Source organism: Labeo rohita, chromosome 14, assembly GCF_022985175.1.
Source record: "Labeo rohita strain BAU-BD-2019 chromosome 14, IGBB_LRoh.1.0, whole genome shotgun sequence".
In the NCBI taxonomy this organism is placed as follows: Eukaryota; Metazoa; Chordata; class Actinopteri; order Cypriniformes; family Cyprinidae; genus Labeo; species Labeo rohita.
The window spans coordinates 25,056,718-25,078,041 of NC_066882.1; the positions used below are offsets into that span (position 1 = coordinate 25,056,718).

At 34.0% G+C, this 21,324-nt stretch overlaps 1 protein-coding gene across 2 annotated transcripts in view; it reads left to right on the forward strand.

Annotated features, from left to right (window-relative positions):
* Nucleotides 1-16,117: 16,117 nt before the first annotated feature.
* LOC127175881 (dedicator of cytokinesis protein 2) overlaps nt 16,118-21,324 on the forward strand; it is a 139,637-nt gene continuing 134,430 nt past the window's right edge. For both annotated transcript variants that reach the window (XM_051127185.1, XM_051127186.1), the window contains exons 1-2: nt 16,118-16,314; nt 18,689-18,772. In XM_051127185.1, the coding sequence (XP_050983142.1) occupies nt 16,272-16,314; nt 18,689-18,772 (127 nt within the window). In that variant the 5' untranslated portion in view covers nt 16,118-16,271. The remainder of the gene's footprint in view (nt 16,315-18,688; nt 18,773-21,324) is intronic.

A 21,324-nucleotide genomic window follows, 5' to 3' on the forward strand; every position in this document is an offset into this window, starting at 1 on the left:
TTTTTTTTCCCACACGAATGCTTTAAAATGCAATTGTCTCCCCTTTCCACTTATAATCCCTCTCAGAACGTTTCTAAAGCGGGTAAATACTTTTGTTAGCCTATGTGTTAAAATGATGCCAATCACATTGAAATATTATCAGTCATTGTTAATATTAATGAACATTTTTATGTTACATAGACATATGATTTTGGAGGAGTTTGATATTGTTGCAGTTCGTATTGCAGAAATAATCAAGCTTTTGGGGTTGTTCATGGTATCACTCCCATAATTTTAAAGAAGCTTCATGGGGTGTAAGAAAAAGGTGGATGCTTTTAATAGACCATATGCGCCAGAGAAACCAGCACACAGCCATCCATAAGGTGTGCACTTTAAGCTAGAGACCTGTACTCCCACGGGAACCGACGCAAGAGAGTGCGGCACAGAACTTGATAGGCGAGTGTGGGCGCGGGCGAGTAGACACTTGTGTCCGCAGAGCTGGGTAGTAACTGATTACATGTAATCTGGATTATGTAATCAGATTCAAAAATTAAGTACTTAATTAAGTACTTACGTTTCAGAATACTCATAATCAGACTACAGTTACTTTTTAATGGATTACATGATTACATATTATTTACACAATAGCACAATTCTTTCTAAAACAGCTACTGCTTATATAATTTAAGAAAGTCTTGAAGTCTTTGGCTACACAGCATTTAACCACTGGATTTACAAAAATTACTTCAGGTTTAAGAAGTATTTCAACATTCAAAACATTATTTGAATTGTCACTCAGTCAGTTATTTTACCATGTATGACTTTGGAAGGGGTTTGTCTTTCAAACACATTAAAATGCACAAATTCACCAACTTTTTTGTCATCTGATCCTGTTTCACTGATGTTTTTATTTGAAGTACCCCTGAGATTTTTAAAAAAGAATACTTTAATAATGAAGTATCACATTTGCATGTTCATGGTTCTCTGATGTTGGTAATGGTTTTTTGTTTTAATTTAACAATTTTATGATTTAATTAATTATTAACTCTTTTATTAAATTTATAAACCCACTGCAAATTCTTCGCAAACCAAGTTTGGAAAACCATGATGTAATATGCGCTTTATGTCGTTAATAAAAAACTCATGGAATATATTTTCTTACCCTTTGTATTTTTATATCAATATGGTACAAGATTATCCTATAATTTAATTAATGTGAAAAATGAAATATGTCGAAAGTAATCTAAAAGTAGTCTGATTATATTACCTAAAATGTGTAATGTAATGAATTACATTACTAACTACAGTTTTTGTTATGCAATTTGGAATCAGTAATCTACCAGTCTCTGCGTTTCTGGCGTATTGCGGGAGAATAAAATGATTTGCAGGACTCTTGCAAAATAGAAATATCTAAACATAAAATATCTAAAAACAAACAAATTTTTATTCATCTATTCCACAAAAGCAACAAGAATAACTAATATAAAACAAAAATGATAGGCGCAAGCATAGTCAGATTTTCAGTGTTGAGCAATGTAACCAAACACAGACATATTTGTTGATTTCTGGAACGCAATGGCCAGTCAGAGGTGTTTAAGTTAGAATCCACTCACCGCTCAAAACGGAGTTCTTATGCAGTGCTGAAATTTGCGTTCTCAGCTATCCTGAAACGAGATTAGGTCAGCAACAAACAATTATTTTGATAATTGATTAATCAAATGATTAATTGACTGATAATCGATTATTTCACTGATTAATCAGTAGACTTTGTTTATTCAACTTTTGCAATTCTAGTTAAAATATTGAGTTAAATATACAGCCAAAAATATTGGCACCCTTGCAATTCTCTCCAAAAAATTGTTCCAATTGCAATTTTTTTGGTGTTCACGTGCTTATTGTTTTTGTTTGCACTACAACCACACAACAAAACAGAGAAGAAAAGTCAAATTGGTCAAATTTCAAACAGAACTCAAAAATGGACTGGACAGGATTATTGGCACCTTGTCAAAATTGTAAGAAATAATTGCTTTTCAAGCATGTGATGCTCCTGTAATTTGTATTTAGACACACCTGTGGCAAGTAACAGGTGTGGGCAATATAGTAATCACACTTGCAGCCAGTTAAAATGGAGAAAAGTTGACTCAACCTTTGTTTTGTGTGTCACACTGAGCATGGAGAAAAGAAAGAGGTGTAAAGAGTTGTCTGTGGATTTGAGAGAAAAAAATGTGGAAAAACCTGAACAATCTCAAGGCTACAAGTCCATCTCCAGAGATCTTAATGTTTTTGTGTCCACTGTGCACAATATCATCAAGAGGTTTATAGCCCATGGCACTGTTGCTAACCTCTCTGGACGTGGATGGAAGAGCAAAATTAAGGAAAAATTACAACGAAGGATTGTTCAAATGGTGGATAAAGAACCCTGATTAACTTCCAAACAAATTCAAGCTGATCTGCAGACACAGAATACAACAGTGTCAGCTTGCACTATCCGTCGCCATTTGAATGAAAAGGGACGCTATGGTAGGAGACCCAGGAGGACACAAAGGCATAAAAAACCAAGACTGGAGTTTGCCAAAACTTATGTGACAAAACCACAATCCTTTTGGGAGAACCGACTGTGGACAGATGAGACATCATAGTAAAGGACATAATGGCACTGTTTACATAAAAAAAAAAAAAAATGAGGCCTTCAAAGAAAAGAACACAGTCCCTACAGTCAAACATGGTGGAGGATCAAAGATGTTTTGGGGTTGCTTTGCTGCTTCTGGCACTGGATGCCTTGACTGTGTGAATGTTATCATGAAATTTGATGATTACCAAAGAATTTTGGGGCGCAACGTAGTGGCCAGTCTCAGAAAGCTGCATCTCCACCAGAGATCATGGGTCAATGACCCGAAACACACTTCAAAAAGCACCCAGAAATGGTTACAAACAAAGCGCTGGAGAGTTCTGAAATGGCCAGCAATGAGATCAGATCTGAATCCCATAGAACACCTGTGGAGAGATCTCAAAACAGCAGTTGGGAGAAGGCATCTTCAAATCTGAATGACCTGGGGCAGATTGCAAAAGAAGAGTGGTCCAAAATTCCAGTAGAGAGGTGAAAGAAACTCATTTGTGGTTACAGGAAGCGACTGATTTCAGCTGTTTTTTCCAAAGGGGGTGCTACCAAATATTAAGTTAAGGGTGCCAATAATTTTGTCCAGTGTATTTTTTGGGTTCTGTGTGGAATTGTATCAGACTTGACTTTTCTTAGTTTTTTTGTGTTGTTCCCGATGCAAAAAAATAAAAAAATAAAAAAATAAATAAAATAAACGTGAGTACCAAAACATTTGCAACTGCAATAATTTTCTGAGAGAAGGGTTGCATTTTCTAACAGAATTGCAAGGGTGCTGATATTTTTAGCCATGACTGTATATATTCTAACAAATAAATAAAGGTGATCTTTTCAGCTTTTGAAAATCATATTATGGAATTACATTTATTTAACAATTAATTTATATAAATAAATATATATGGTACGCAAAATTAGATGACTGACAGAAAAACAGATTTTTATTTGCTATTTAATTAGCTATATGAAAACTAAATGACATCATTCTGCCTAACATCTCCTTTTGTAAGTCATATGGATGAGAAACAAAATAAAGGTAAGTCATAAGACACTTTATTTTTGGATGAACTATTTTATTCACAACATAATCTCTCTTAAAATACCTTATAGGGTTATGATAATTAAAACAGTCCTGAGCTAGATTAGGCTTCGATCTCTGCAAACCAAAATATCAAATAAATAAATAAATAAATATTGTTTTTCCCCCACTAAAGCTGCTTTACAGTACTATATAAATAAACGTGAAGTGACTGGATGTTACTGCAGTACCGAAACAGCAGAGCTCCTACAAACATCTGCATCGCTGTAATCAGATGCGTTTTCAACTGCTGCTTTCACACCGCTGTCAGTTTTTGTTGTGTTTATTTTGTTATTGAGAGAAAAGCTCGCAGCATATATTAACATATTCATCCAAACGCCGCTCAGCAGGTTCAGGTTCGGCTGCATTTGCTCTGAGGAGTTGTTTGTGGCCTCTTTTGAATTGCATCCAGGACGCCTGAATTACAGTATTGTGCTACAGCGCAACGCTGTTCAAATTGGATTATTGTAGGCTCTTACATTAGGTCATGTGAGATCAAATGACTACTCGACAAGAAAAATATTTGTCACCCATTTTTTATTGATAATGTTGACTAATCATTTCAGCCCTAACTGAGATGTCAGCTTTTAAGTGACTATAAAGTAGGGTGACCACCCGTCCCGGTTTGCGTTGTACCGCACAACATTTTCATCCCTTGTCCCGCACGTCACATATTGAGAAAATGTCCCGCATTTTCATCAGTCTGTTGGTTTTTAGTTGTCATATTAAGAAAACGTACATAAGTTCTTTTGCCTTTTTAAGAAAGCATTTTATTTATTCTTTCTGAGGCATAGTTTCATCAGGTGATCTTGCACCACTGATGGAAATGGTCGAGTGCACATGAAAAAACATATTTTCAATTAATTTTAACCTGTTAAAAAAAGTCAGTGCAGCTTTCAGACATGACTTTCTTCTTATTTTAATAGTTTGTTTGAGGCGGTTTCTATGGCATTATTTTAATGACAATGTCCAGAGCAAATTATTGTAAATGTGCATCTGAATGCGTGAGCACAAATCTCTTCTCTCACAGGTGGATTCTCTTCACTCTCACACAAAACAGATGCGCTTTGTCTTGCTTACATGCACGCACTCAGAAACATAAATAAGCGTATATGACAATGAAAGTAAATCAGTACTTACATAGCATTACGGTAATAAATGTGTTTGTCTCACATGTATCTACTCTCCTGCAACAGATCTATTGCCAGGTGGTCACCCTACTGTGAAGGCAGTGCCCTTTGCTCGCATTCTGCTATGCCAAACCATGCACGCAGCAGCCCATGCTTGCTTTTCTGTTAAAAAATAAGTTGTTTGTGAATGTTGATGCTCAAATAAAAAATATTTTATCGGGAGCATTTATGCTAGGATGTTGTGGAACTTATGGGGTGTTACAGGACTCATGTAAATTTCATAGATGTACTGAAAAAAATCTGTATAGGCTACTTTATGCTGGCTTTTGTGGTCAGGAGTGGGACAAGATAACATAGGGACTGAAAAACCCATCCTGCACAGCTTCAAGCTTTAATAATTGTGTTTGTGGGTTCATGGTGGGGTTTCGCCGATCGTCCCACCGTGAAAAGTTTGCCTGGTGCCGATGGCCAATTAGGGTCTAGGTCTACTAATCTAGGCCTATTCTTCCTTTCCTCTACAGCCAATCACTGGTGCCCTCCATCTTGGGGCCCTGGGGCTTCAGCCCCACCTAGTTCTTACGTTAATCTATTCCTTTTTTTTTTTTTTTTTTTAATTTAAAACAATCAGTGATATAGTTAAAAGACACAAATTTTAGCAAATTGCTAGGGTATCTTAGGTGGTTGCAGGGTGCTTTCTTTTCTGATTTGTTTAAAGGGGTCCTATTATGCTCTTTTACAAAGTCTTGATTTTGTTTTGGGGGTGTACTAGAACATGCTTGGTGGTTCCGAAAAACATTATTTTTTCACATAATTTACATTATTACAATACCTTTCTCCCTAGCCTGGCACAAATGACTTTATTAGTTCTGGGTTTGATGAAGGCCCACCTTCCGAAAAACGAAACGTGTTGTGATTGGTTAGCTCTTCCACTGTGTTGCGATTGGCGAACAGTGTAGTTGGTGTTTCAGTACTGCCACGGCCCTATATGAAGAAAAATGCTGAAATGTTTTCCTTAAAAAACATAATTTCTTTACGACTGAAGAAAGAAAGACATGAACATTTTGGATGACAAGGGGGTGAGTACATTATCTGCAAATTTTTGCTCAGGAAGTGGACTTCTATTAAGGTATGGATTAAGGTATAGTTGATGCTACAGTAGTGTTGGGTCCTATCATCAGCCTGCGAGATTGCGATACATGATATTATCGTGCTAATTTAGTTAATTATTTACATACTTAGTTTCATTGCCCGAAAGCTAAAAGCAGCCTAATGTTTTCAATATGACTTAATTTGTATTTAACATGACAAAAATTGAATAAAAACATTGTCAGTTACTAATTATAATGCTTACATTTCCTTAGTTATTCAAAAAGCAGCTACAGAAAACGAGCAAAGAACGTCATCACTGATTAGCCTAGCTTAGTCTAGTGCAAGTTTTTGCATTTTAAAAAACACTCACATTATAAGTTAAGCTATCTACACTGTATGATGCATAAATCTCTTACTGCACACATCTGTGGTGTGTTACACTCCGACATGCCACTGGATCTGATCATGGCCACTCTAGTCAATGCTTGTGTTTACACCAGCTGTGCCTCGGCATGTGTTTCGACCCCCTTACACCTCACAGCTCTGAGGTGGCCACTGGATCTGATCGTGGCAACTCTAGTCAATGCTTGTGTTTACACCAGCTGTGCCTCGGCATGTGTTTCGACCCCCTTACACCTTACAGCTCTGACGTGGCCACCAAAGCTGATCGTGGCCACTCTAGTCAATGCTTGTGTTTACACCAGCTGTGCCTCGGCAGAGTCCCAGGAACGCTCTGCTGGCCACCAAAGCTGATCTGCATTGTTAAGAGTCCCAATCCCCCACCTTGTCTCTACCCATCCCACAACCTTTCAAATTTCCTCAAGCGGGATTTATTTTAATGATATTTTAATGGGCCGTGTTGTGACATCACAACACCAGGAAAACAACGCTGTAGTCCTAAAGGAGCCGTTCCTTGTAGTTCTTGAAAAGGGATTTTTTAAAAAAACTAAATATCTCCCTTTAGAGTGGACTCTGAGATTTGTAACTTTTAGGGCTGTGTATTGCCAAGAATCTGGCGATACGATATGTATCACGATACAGGGGTTGTGATTCGATATGTTGCGATACATTGCGATATTGTAAACAAGGAGATATATTGGGATATTTCTTATTTTATGAATAGGACATAATTTTAGGAAAGCTGTAATTAAGAACACACCACCATATGCAAACCATTCAGTGTTATTGAATCACGTTTTGTGCAGTACGAGTAAAGGGAAAATAAAGTGCTTGCAGGATTCTTTAGTTAATAAATGTATAAAATGTAAGCTTTTATAAACAGACCATATATATTTGAAGACCCTGCTTTACAATTTAAGTTTACAATTGTAACCATGTCAGATTTTTGTTCTGAGAATTTCACAAGTTTTGGATTTTGCAAGTTTTTCAGTTTGTAATTATGCTCCACGTGGAATCGCTGAGACCGCCACGTGAGCACCGCCTCAACTGCACAAAACAGCCCCACCACAAGAGAAAGCGGCAGGCAGCCGTGCCCGGTGTGAAAGACCCTTCACGGGACGCTGCAAGCAGTGAAACCACGGCACGGGCGCCGCCTCGGCTGTATGGGGCGCTTCTGCTGCACAGCCGCTTGCTGTGGAGCGAACTATACCTGGAGCGAACTATACCTCAAAAGCTGAAATGACTCCAAACTTTACACAGAGGCGGGAGCAGGAACTATTCTTTCATCCTCCATTAACGCTAACATTAGCGGCGTGCCCCTATGCTAGTATTATTTCCTGTCACTGTTTAAGTTCAGAGATAAGAAGACTGCAATCTAGCGGTCAGGGTATACGCTCAAAACAAAGCAACTGTCATGAATCTTGTATGATTATTTTTCTTTAAATATCGATATTCCGTTTTTGAGAATCGATACAATATCGCCAAACAAAATATAGCGATACACACGTGTATCGATATTTTCATACACCCCTAGTAACTTTGCACATCTTTTTTATGCCCAAACATACACACCACACACTGACTAACATTTAAAAAACAAAAAAGCATAATAGCACCCACTAATTAATTTTATGCAGTGCAAGCTGTCACTTCGAATAGCTGTTTTAAAGGGGTCATCGGATGCAAACTTCACTTTTACATGTTGTTTGAACATTAATGTGTGTTGGCAGTGTATGTACAAATCTACCCTATAATGATACGTTGACAGAGGCCGCTCTCACGATAGTTGATTGACATGAGCGTCTTACCTCAGATCAGCTGTAACAGTCCGACCTCTACTGTTTTGAGGCCGGAGCAGGGATGTAAGTTAGACAAGAATATCTCCGATTAAGTGATTGAGGTGTTGTGTTGCTGGATGTAATAATGAACATAGTGGTCGTCATTTACTCCCGACATCTGAGCCACTGAAGATGCAGTGGATTACGTTTGTTTGTGAAGGGAATGCGCCTCCCGATCTACATAAATGTTCGCGCAAATCATTCTTGATCCAGCTTCACTTACAGCAGGAGTATAAGGTTTTTTTTTATGAGTCTTTGCAATCACCTTTTCTAATAATGTGCTAGTTAGCAGATTTCGTGGCTAAACGCGCTAAATGCGGCTAAAGTAAACAATCTCTCAGAGCAGCTCATCACTCCACAGAGAGAAGAGAGGGGCGGGACGAGCAGAGCTCATCTGCATTTAAAGGAACAATCCCTCAGAATGGGATGATTTTTGCAGAGTTGATTTTGACAAGGTAAGAAGGGTGTTGTTTTACACAACCATTGAGAATTTTGAACCAAAGTATATTATAGACTTTTCATTAATACCCTAAAGAATCATATCAACTTGTGGAAAATGGGCTTTTTTTTTTTTTAATTATCTTGCTTGTGAAAGACGACAGGTGGTGTTTTAGCTGTTATTTTGATGGTTTCATATTGCTGTGCGCCTAAGTGGCCGCTCTGCTCCGTTCATTGATTGGCTTGTAAACACATTTGTCAGCGTTCGTTCCTCGTTCCTCAGGCTGTCAGGACGTCTGTGAGGAATACAGCCGGCCGTCTTTTGATTGCTTCTGACAAGCATGGTCGTCATGGGTGTTGAGTTGCTAGGAGACCACGTCCTTTTAAATGTTGAGATTATTTGTTTGTTATTTCTGAAGTAACTAAAGAGGTAAGACGTGAAGAGGGCACGTGTTTCATCTTAGGATTCCTTTGACACACATAAATAAATAGTCTGCATTGATCATCTTCCGGAGAAATCCGGCTCTCACGAGCACGAACGCAGCTGTAAACGCAGACGAAATGCAAAAAGCTCAGGCTCAAAAGGAGATCAGGTCTGTCTCGACAGATCAACAGCCACAAACTTCTAACGAGTCTAATCAATTTCAGCAAGCGCATGCAGGACGTCTACTGATTCCTTCAACAGCAAAGTTTCACAAAATTCCCACAACATCTTAATGCATTTACATATATCTTTCTCTTGACTTCCTATAGAAATGGATTTATGAGTCATTTTCATGCACTGTAAACAGCTGTCAGGATTCAGCTGTTCAACAGCAGCATTTTAACATCTTATTCTAGTTTGCATTGTCACATATAAACAATGTTGAGCATGTAGTTTTTAGTTTTAATGAGATATGTTTAATGAGATACATGTGAAATGCAGCGGTACAGCAGCAGTGTAACTTACCTTGGTCGACCTTCATTCTTCTGTTACTCTTGCCCTTCTCTCTCTCTACACACACTCACACACACGACTCAACACACTTTTTCAGTCAGCCAATCAGATTGTCAAATGCTTCCCTCTCTCTTGCTCTCTCTCTCTTTCGCCTGCTTTTGTAATGTATAGCAGGTTGAACGTAAGAAGGATGAACCTTGACTCTGTGTGTGCACTGATGAATTTTCACAAGCTATGATTTTATTTATCATTAATTCTTGGTGGATTTTCAGAATTAAGAACATTAAGAACATCATTTATATATATATATATATATATATATACAATATACAAACAAAAATGTGATATATATATGTATATATATATATATATATATATATATATATTTATATATATGTGTATATATATACACTACCGTTCAAAAGTTTGGGGTCAGTAAGACTTGTAATAGTCTTTAAAGAAGTCTCTTATGCTCATCAAGGCTGCATTTATTTGATTAAAAATATAGAAAAAAAAAAAAAAAAAAAAAACAGTAATATTGCAAAATGTTTTTACAATATAAAATAATGTTTTTTATTTTAACATACTTTAAAATAGAATTTATTCTTGTGATGAAAAGCTGAATTTTTATCAGCTGTTACTCCAGTCTTAAGTGTCACATGATCCTTCAGAAATCATTCTAATATGCGGATTTATTATTAGAATGATCAATGTTGGATAATATCAACAGTTGTGCTGCCAAATATTTTTTGGAACCTGTAATTTTTTTTTTTTTTTCAGGATTCTTTCATGAATAACAAGTTTAAAAAGTACTGTGTTTATTCAAAATATACATATTTTATAGCAATGCAAATTATTTATTATTAACTTTTAATAAACTTTCAATTATTAACTTTAATACATCCTTGGTGAATAAAAGTATTAATTTCTTTAAAAAAAACAAAAAACAAACTTTTGAACGGTAGTGTATATATATATATATATATATATATATATATATATATATATATAATATTCATTAACCTGATTGCAATTCAGGGTTCTTATAGTTAACTTATAAAACAAATAAAAAATATAAAATAAAACTAGCAGTTACTAAAAACTTAAACTAGTTTTTTTTTTTTTTTAGTTTCATGTAGTTTAACTTGTACTAAAATAAATAAAGCTAAATAAACTAAAATTAAAATATTAATAAAATCTAAAGAAAAAAGCCAACACAAATAAATATGACAAAAACAGTTACAGTACTAAAATTTGAAACGAACTAAAATTAAAGTGAAAACAGAAGATAAAATTAAAATCTATTTAAAAATGTTTATCAAAATGACAATAAGTCATACTAAAATACCACAGTTACAAATCAAATTATAACCCAGATATGAAATGTTGATTTTTATTTCTGTTTATCATCCTGTAATTAGTTTTTTCCCATTCTTTAATGTTTAATATATATATATATATATATATATATATATATATATGCATGTATGTATTCAGATTAACTAATATATATATATATAAAATATAAAATAAATACACAAAAATTATTTTGCATTATATTATTTGCATAGATTTATATTATTTACACACACACTCACACATATATGTATAAAATATTGTATGCATGTAAATATAAAATATATACTTTATCTGTATATATGTATATTAATATTCAATATATTACAATATTATTTTTTTCATTTATATCTCTTTGTAATATTTTAATAAAATCTGAAATAAATTATATTATATTAAATTTTAAACATAAAATGTAATTATATTACAGTTTCATAAAACAAAAAAATGTACAAATATTTACATTTTTTAAAATAAATAAATAATGAATAATGAAAAAATAAAGAAATAAAGTTTTTATTTGGTCTGATTCAAATTAAAATCCCTCACATTATCCACACTGAAGGAACCAGTTTATTTGCACCTCTTTTAAAAAAAATGAACTAAAATTAAAATGAAAACAGAAAAGATAAAAATAAAATGTAATGAAAAATAGTTACCCAAATTGCAGTAAATAATACTAAAATAACACTGTTGCAAATCATATTGTAACCCAGATATAAAACGTTACTTTTTCTTTATTTTTTTCATCCTGTAAATAGTTTTTTCCCCTGTTTTTTAATCATTTCTCTTATAAAATCTTCTGTCACTTTGTTAAAATAACGGCTTTACAAGTGAGTTAAATCCATCCCTGCTCTCCCTATGCTGTAAGTCAATGTCTGTCAAATGCAGAACATTATTAAAACACATCTTAATAACTGCTCTTCTGAACAATTGCTGAATGACTCCTAAGACAGCTGATATTTCATACAGTCAAGGTGATTTTGTTTTACATATTGTTGATTAACTTCTCAAATTTATTAAAATGGATCTAAAAATGCCATCAGACAAGACCTGATTCATAGTCAAAAGCAAACGTGGCGATGCAGATATTCAAATAAATTGCACTCTATTGTAAAAATACCCTCTGAAAGGTCTTTAATAAGCTGCTTGATATTTTCTGAAGGTCAGAGTCTGCTGAATGATATTCAGACGACTGAACTCTCTAGTCTCTAGTGACTATGTTAACACATGATATTGTGCGATACTCCTCATACTGTATGTTCACACACACATACATTGCCAATTCATATATGATCGTTAATTGTTACTCATTGTACAATTCTACTAAAGTCAGCTGCACATCTTATACTCACATCAATATTATTACAACAGACAGACTGTAAAATAGACTTTGAAATGTTTATTTGGCACCGTATAATTAACTATTGATTGTTACCCACACAATTTACAGCATAGTTGCCATGACTGTGTCTAATGCTGTTTTTTAATATCTTTTTCAGTGATGAAATGATGGATTGGACCTGTAGTGTTCCTGTAAGCAGCCCAGGGCTTTAACCATCACACTCTCGGCAGCACTTGACATGTTGGTCAGTATTAAATAACAAAAATAACTCTCAGAATGAAATATCTATCTATGTATGTATCTATGTATGTATGCATGTATGTATGTATGTATCTATCTATCTATCTGTCAGTCTGTCTATCTGTCTGTGTAGCTTGCACTCTCTATTTAATATTTAATATATTTGATTTAAATTTTATATATAAATATTTTTTTTTTTACTGTGCATGCTATTATATTTTCAATATTAATTCATTAGATGTTAAAAATATATTTAAAATACATTTTATAAATATATTTATATTTTTAATATTTTTAGTATTTACATTTAATAAAATTATTTTCAACAAGCACAAGTATTTATTTAAAATCATTTTAATGTGATTTATTTTAATGCAAAAACAGACATAAAATGTTCTATATCTTTGTAATAAAACAAGAAAAATTATATTATATTTAATTATATTAATATAAAATGCAATTATTTTAAATTTAGAACAAAACACAAATTATACAATTATTTACTTATTTACATTATTTAAATGATGTGAAACTTAATACATGTAATATTCAGTATATATATGTATCTCTTTGTAATGTCTTTGCAAAATATAAAACAAATTATATTACATTAAATAAAATTATATTAAATATGAAATGTAATTATATTAAAAAATACAATTATTTACATTTATTTAAATTCTATATATATATATATTATATTATATACACACACACACACACACACACACACACACACACACACACACATATATATATATATATATATATATATATATATACAAAAATGTGAAAGAAATTGTTATAAATAAATTATTATAAGTATTAAATATAAAACTAATTATATTAAATGTAAAGCAAAAACTGAAACTTTGCAGTTACATTAACTTTATTTAAATCATATACACACACACATAAATTATAATAAATATTAATTATAAAATGGAATTATATTAAATATGAAACAAAAACAGAAATTAAACAACTACCTAAATTTACTTTATTTAAATCATATATATATATATATATATATATATATATATATATATATATATATATACTGTTCCCTAAAAATAATTCTACATACAGAAAGTATGTGTACACCTTAAGTGAACTTGTCAAAACTGTGTCCAAAGTGTCAATATTTTGTGTTAGCACCATTGTTATCTAGCACTGCCTTAATCATTCTGTGCACGGAATTCACCAGAGCGGCACAGGTTGTTGCTGGGATCCTCTTCAAATCCTCCATAATGACATCATGAGCTGCTGGATGTTAGACACATGGTGCTTCTCCATCGTCCACTTGAGGATGCCTCATAGGTGCTCATTAGGGTTCAGGTCAGATCACCCTTACCTGCACCTTCTTCAGCAAGGCAATTGTCATCTTGGTGGCGTGTTTGGGGTCATTATCATGTTGGAAAACTGCCGTTCGGCCCAGTTTCTGAAGGGAAGGCATCATGTTCTGCTTCAGAAATGTACAGTACATAATGGAATCCATGTTTCCCTCAATGAACCGCAGATCCCCAGTACCAGCAGCACTCATGCAGCCCCAGACCATGATGCTACCACCACCATGCTTGACTGTAGGAGAGACACAGATTTCTTGGTACTCCTCACCAGGGCATCACCACACATGCTGGACACCATCTGAGCCAAACAAGTTTATCTTAGTCTCATTAGACCATAGGACTTGGTTCCAGTAATTCATGCTCTTGGACAGGTTTTTTTCAGCAAACTGTTTGCGGGCTTTCTTGTAAGCCAGCTTCAGAAGAGGCTCCCTTCTCGGATGACGCCAATGCAAACCCACTTGTTGCAGTGTGCATCATATGGTCTGAGCACTGACAAGCAGCACTCATGCATCTGTTTTTTGAAGCCAGGTTTTGCACCTGACGCACAGAACGAGCACTCAACTTCGTTGATCGACCCTTGCGAGGCCTATTTCGAATGGAACCCGTCTTGGAAAACCTCTGTATGACCCTGGCCACAATACTATAACTCAGTTTCAGGTTGTTACTGAACCTCTTATAGCCTAGACCATCTTTGTGGAGAGCAACAATTCTAATTCTCAAATCTTCAGAGAGTTCTTTGCCATGAGGGGCCTTGTTGAACATCCAGTGGTCAGTATGAGAGAACTGTACTCAAAGCACCAAATTTTAACTGCTCTAAAACAAGATACACAACTTTGTATGGTCCTGTCAAGCACACAAAAACATAAACACAATGAATAGAACATGTGGCTTTGCATGATTAAATGACATAGTGCTGTTATCAGAATGTACTCACTTTTGTTGCCAGCTGTTTTGACAATAATGGCTGTCTGTTGAGTTATTTTCAGGGGTCAGTAAATATACACTGCTATATAAGCTGCACATTGACTACTCTAAAATACATGCAAGTTTCATTTCTATAGTATTGTTCCTTAAGAAGATATACTAAAAACGTTGCTGAAATGTGAGGGGTGTACTCACTTTTGTGAGATACTGTAAACTATATGTATACTGTCTGTATGAAATGTCCAATATTATGAAAAAAATTATTATATCAAATGAAATTATAATAAGTATTAAATATAAAATAGCATTATATTAAATATGAAACAAAAACAGAATTGCTTATATTTACTTTAAGTAATATAGATATGTTCACGTATAATAATATATAAACTTAATATATAAACTTAATCTGTATATAATGCATACTGTCTGTATACTATATTTTTTTTCATTTTCAGTACTGTTGTGGTGAAATAAGGGTTTATGTGTTTTGATACAAATTAAAACCCCTCACATTATCCTCTTGAATGAACCAGCTGAGTTGTTTGGACCTCTTTAAATCAAAACGAATGATGCATTATGGGTCGTTTTAAGAGGTGCTTTGTGCTTCAACAAAAGGCTGCGTTTATGCATTTATGAAACTGTCCTGTTTTTCTGCACAGATCACAGTAAGAAAACACAAGTGGCGCGTTTAACGGCCTCCAGCTGTTCTTAGCATTGAACCTGCGGCATTCGCATGTATAAATGTTGCTATCTGTAGACAATTGCCCATATAGAAATTCACAATTTCTGAACGTAACAGTACTCCAAGCAGTTGCTAGGGTGTTCTGCATGGTTGCTAGGTGGTTGCTTTCTGATCCTCCCTCAATTCTCTAGAATGTTCTTGTCTTTAAATAGAACTCCTGTGGGTTTTTTTTCTTTTTTTTTTTTACCTGTTTTAAGTCAAATTCATTAGTGTGATCATACTCAAATACATCAAGATGTGTAACATCTCTAAGTGAGTGTTTGCGATGCCCTCTATTGTTTGCAGGAGGTATTGCGCCTGAATATTGACATTATTTTAGTGGTTTATGACTACAGAGCAACCTGTTGGTGTGTTTATATAAACCTACTCATATTAAGTCTCTCGGATGCATAAATCAAACACCTTTAGGGAATCTCTGTATTGTGTCGTCCCAAATTACATGTTTCCTCCAGCATTACCAATTCATAAATGATGATTTACGTGCACCATCACAAACCCTAATAGATCAAAGCCGAGTTTGAGTCCCAAAACATACAAAATCTCAAAACGTTAATCAATAAAAGCCATTGAAACGCACTTTAGTCATCATGCTGAAGTTCTCCTCTCAGCCAGTTAAATGTGGAGGCCAAAAGAGGAAGAGGAAGAAGCACACAGCCAGACACACAGGAGGAGGAGCGCTCATTTCTCTAGCTATTTTTCACACACCTCACCCCAAAAAACAGCCAGTGTAGGGCATAAGAAAGGAACTGAAATACTCCGAAAGAGAAAATACAGACAGAGAGAGCCGTAGGAGAGTGTTTTAGACTCCAACCAATGGCTCCTTGGACCAAAACTAACTCTGAAAGATATGGAGTTGGTGAGTTTTGCCATTTTTTTTTGTGTCTGCATGTAATCCACCCGTGCATTTTGAATGTTTTGTGTGAAGTTGTCTGTGTGTTTGCGTGTTTATGTTTCTGGCGGCCATCGCAGCGGGCGTATGCAGTTGCTTGATTCAGTTCCTATATCTCAGGATGTGAGCAGAGTCAGATCAGTCAAGCGGCCCAACAGTCACTGGACTAAACAGATTGCGGTGTTTTATCATTTTGCACTTGTTTTGCTTTGAAAATCTGCAGATTTTAGTTTTATGTCACTATGATGGTGCAGTTAATGCAGTACTGACCTGAACTGTGACCTAAACACTATGACAGCTATTTCCTTAGAGATTGAAATGCACTGAAAATGCGTTTCTTTTAATTAACATCAGTTTATTAAACCTGAAAATATCGTTTAATGCAACTGAATCAGCCTGAAGTAACTCCATAAGGGAACTTCTGCACATTTTCACTTTTTACAGCATGTTTCATTTCTTTAGCCTGTTTGCTGAATGCATATGCGTTAAGCTTTGTCAGCATGTAATAACACAAGAGCAGCACTGAATTTTAGAGGAGACCTGTGTGAAATACAGATCTTTTTATTATCTTCTTTGTTTCTTCTAGACAGCAGTGAGAACTCAGATGTTTCTCCTGTAAAAAGAGATGAGGAATCTCCTCTAGAGACTAAATAATGTCTCAAAATGAGCTCGTATTTGCTCAGAATAAAAACTCTGTGAGAAAAAGTCAGAGATTTCAATATAACCTCAATTATTTCTTATCAATGATCTGAGCTGCTATTCATATTCATTTTATTGCCCTGTACTCTTACTGTAGGACAACTATGACTCATTTATGTCAGTTATTATAGTTTAAATAACTTAAAATATATATTTACAATATAAAAGAAACATTAAATGAAATAAAGTATTAAAGTCTTAAGCTTATTTGTAGTCCTGGTCAACGATTAATCGTGATTAATCGCATCCAAATTAAAAGTTTTTGTGTACATAATATATTTGTGTGTGCTGTGTATGTATATATAGTTACACACACATGCATGTATATATTTAAGAAAAAAATTATGTTTATATATTAAATATATTTATATATAATATAAATTATATGAATATAAATTCATCTACATATTTTTAAAATATATACTGTATGTGTGTGTCTTTATATATACAAAATAAATATACATAGAATAGTAACACTTATCGTTTTCTTTTAGTTTAAGTTTACTACTAAAATAACTAAAACTTTTTTTAATTTTTAATTAGTAAGCCATATAGAAATAATATATATAAACCATAAAGAAAATTAAAGTAAACTAAAACCATAATAAACATTTCTGTTACTTTAGTTATTTTAGTTGACGATTATTATTAAAAACCATATAAACGTTTAATAAAATAAAAATAAAGACAGAAAATAAAAAAATTAAAAGTAATTAAAAAAATAGTATCACTATTTGTGTTATTTTAGGAATAAGGGAAACATCTGAGATAAAGTTGATCCTTAAATGCATGTGAGAAATCCCAGTTTTTCAGCTGTGACTAAATAACAACCTTTGGGAAAAAACATTTCATGCAAATTCCGAATTCCCTCTTTTAATCAGCAGAAGCTAATAGTCCTGCTTGTATGCAAAGTGTGCAGAAAGAGCAGTATGAGCTTGAAATTGTAAAACTGATTAGACTAACTTTAATTAGAGTTATTTGTAAATGTAGCATTCACAGCATTGGGGTTATTTTTATGTATTCAGTCTCAAAATGAATGCTAAAGTGGTTTGATTTCTGATTGTAGGCGGTGTAGTCAGTGTGTTTGTAGCTCACAGCGTGTTTGTTTAAAGAAATAAAGATAATGCACATGCTAAAATTGATTATACACTTGAAACAAAAGCTGTTTGATCATTTAAATGCATATGCATTGCTTTTGAATGTTATATAAATTGTAAACATGCTGATGGCGGTGTGTATCTGTGTGTGCGGTGTTGCACAGGAAGCTGCTCTGGGAGGAAGTAGGCCAACGAACTCGTAGTTGCAGAAATGAACTCTGTGTGTGTGCGTGTGTGTGTGTGTGCGTATGTAATGTGATGTTCTCCATCTCTGCATATGCAGTTTAACTTTCAGTGTCATTGATGTTGGCTAAAGTATTAAAGTCCAGCGTTTGTGCTCTAGACATGAATCACAGGACTCTTTTTAAGAGGACAGAGATTGTTTGATGTCTTCTTGGAAGCACTAAACAATCTCGTTCTGCTGTTTTGCTAAACATCACTTGAAAAAATAAATCCAAACTGTGACTTGGCTGAATCTCTTTGTGCATTTTCAAATGCATCTGATGAATTTCATGCTGTTGATATTTTCTCTCTTTTCTCTGAAGTTAAGTGGAATTTCATCGCCACAGCAGAGAAGCAGTTGTCCCTGGTTATTGGGGACACTGTGCACATACAGGAGTCATGTGAAGGTGAGAGATTCTGGGATATTGTGTTTACTTTTGGAATTTTGCATGAGGTAAAGACTTTTATACACAGTGATGTACAGTGCATTCAAAGTATACTGTACATTTGATTGGTTCATGCATTTCCTGGGAATCAAACCCATGACCTTGGTGGTGCTTGCGCCATGTTCCACACTGAAAAAATGTATTTTCTTACTCAATATTCTGGTATTTTTTCCCCATCTAAGAATTTTAAACCCCTCAGTCTTCAAAAACTGGAAATAGCTCCTGTTTTTGGGGTCAAATTGAACCATGTTGGTTTCCATGCAATTTGCCAAAAATCAACACCATGAGAAACACTACAGATTTAAGTAAAAACAGAAAAAAACTCTACTGTACCTTGTCGGAAACTAAAAAAAAAAAAATAGAGTATGTGAGAACTTTGGTTATTTATGCACTTTTTTTCTGTCATGACTACTTGTAGTGGTTTTTTGCACAGTGAGGTACAAATAACTACAAGTATAAATAGTATTTTTTTTGTGCTTAGTGTAAGTAGCATTTATTCCTATTTATACTTGTGTCAATGTCATGTCTTTCTCATGTCAATAGGTTTTTCACTTGTCTTTTCAGTTCTGAAACAATTTAGTAATTGAGATCCAAAAAAACTAACAACCAAAAATAACCTTTGACAGATTTTTATAACTGTGAAACATAACTAGATAGAGCTAGAAGAAACAGTGATTTTTTTTTAGATGATTCAGAATTTTAGGTTTTAATCTTCATTTTCATACATTGCTATATATTTGGTATTTTAGTGTTTGACAAGCAAAAAGCAATAAAGGGTTTTATTTTATTTTTTATTTTATCTTGACTCTTCATTGATGTCAAATTGCATGGAAACTAATGGGTTTTAATGTGGGTGTGTCAATATGACCCGAGCACAAAAGTTGTGATAAAATTTTTACAGCCTTTCCAAACCACATCTATGAGCCAAAACATTGCATGCACATTAATGACCCTAAATAAGACATGTACACCAAATTTCAGGAAGGAATAAATATTTTAACCAGTATTTTGAGCAGGCTGAAAAATCATACAGTTGAGGTCAAAAGTTTACATACACCTTGCAGAATCTGCACAATGTTAATTATTTTACCAAAATAAGAGGGGTCATACAAAATGCATGCTATTTTTTTTTTATTTAGCACTGACCTGAATAAGGTATTTAACCCAAAAGATGTTTACATATAGTCCACAAGAGAAAATAATAGTTGAACTTATAAAAATGACCCTGTCCAAAAGTTTTTTTTGTTTAGTGATAATTGTCCATGAGTCTCTTGTTTGTCCTGAACAGTTAAACAAAACAAAAAAAAATCCTTCAGGTCCCACAAATTCTTTGGTTTTTCAGCTTTTTTGTGTATTTGAACCCTTTCCAGTAATGACTGTGTGATTTTGAGATCCATCTTTTCACACTGAGGACAACTGAGGAAATCATATGCAACCATTACAGAAGGTTCAAATGCTCACCGAAGCTTCAGAAGGAAACACAATGCATTAAGGGCCAGGGGTGAAAACTTTTGAACAGAATGAAGATGTGAACATTTGTCATATTTTGCCTAAATGTTATATTTTTTGTATTTAGTACTGCACTTCAGAAGCTACAGAAGATACTTAGATGTTTCCCAGAACACAAAATAAGTTAAATTTACCCTGATCTTCAAATTCCAAAAGTTTTCACCCCCCCGGCTCCTAATGCATTGTGTTTCCTTCTGAAGCATCAGTGAGTGTTTGAACCTTCTGTAATAGTTGCATGTAAGTCTCTCAGTTGTCCTCAGTGTGAAAAGATGAATCTTAAAACCATAGAGTCATTGCTGGAAAGTGTTCAAATACACAAAAGTGCTGAAAAACCAAAGAATTTGCGGGATTTTTCTGAAGAACAGCAGGCGGTTTAGCTGTTCAGGACAAACAAGGGACTCATGAGCAACTATCACTAAACAAAACAAAACAAAACAATACAGCTGTTCATCATTTAGGTAAAAACATAGTATTAAAAACCATGCATATGTAAACTTTTGAACAAGACCATTTTGAACAGTCTTGTGGATTATATGTAAAAGTCTCTTATGTGAAATATCTTATTCAGGTCAGTACTAAATAAAACATGACATGCATTTAGAATGATTACTCTTATTTTGGTAAAATAATTAACATTTTGCAGAATCTGCAAGGTGTATGTAAACTTTTGAGCTTAACTGTAAGTCAAACTGGAGTTAAATTTAAAATATATTTATTTGAGAAGCAAAATGGACAAAATTAGCCCAGCAAACACAGTATGTTCCTCTAACGTTAGTATTTAGTTCCTGGTTCTAGGAACATTCTTTTTAGGTTTTATTTTTTCAAACATAAAATAAAATTCCTAGAACATTACAGGGAGGTTATTTTTAAATAATCTAAACAATAACTTCTCCTAATGGTTATTTTTTGCCACCACAAAATAATATTCCCAGAATGAGTTTATGCTTGAAACAAGAAAATATATCTGCCAGTGGGGTCAGAAAATAAACTTAATTCAAAGGGAA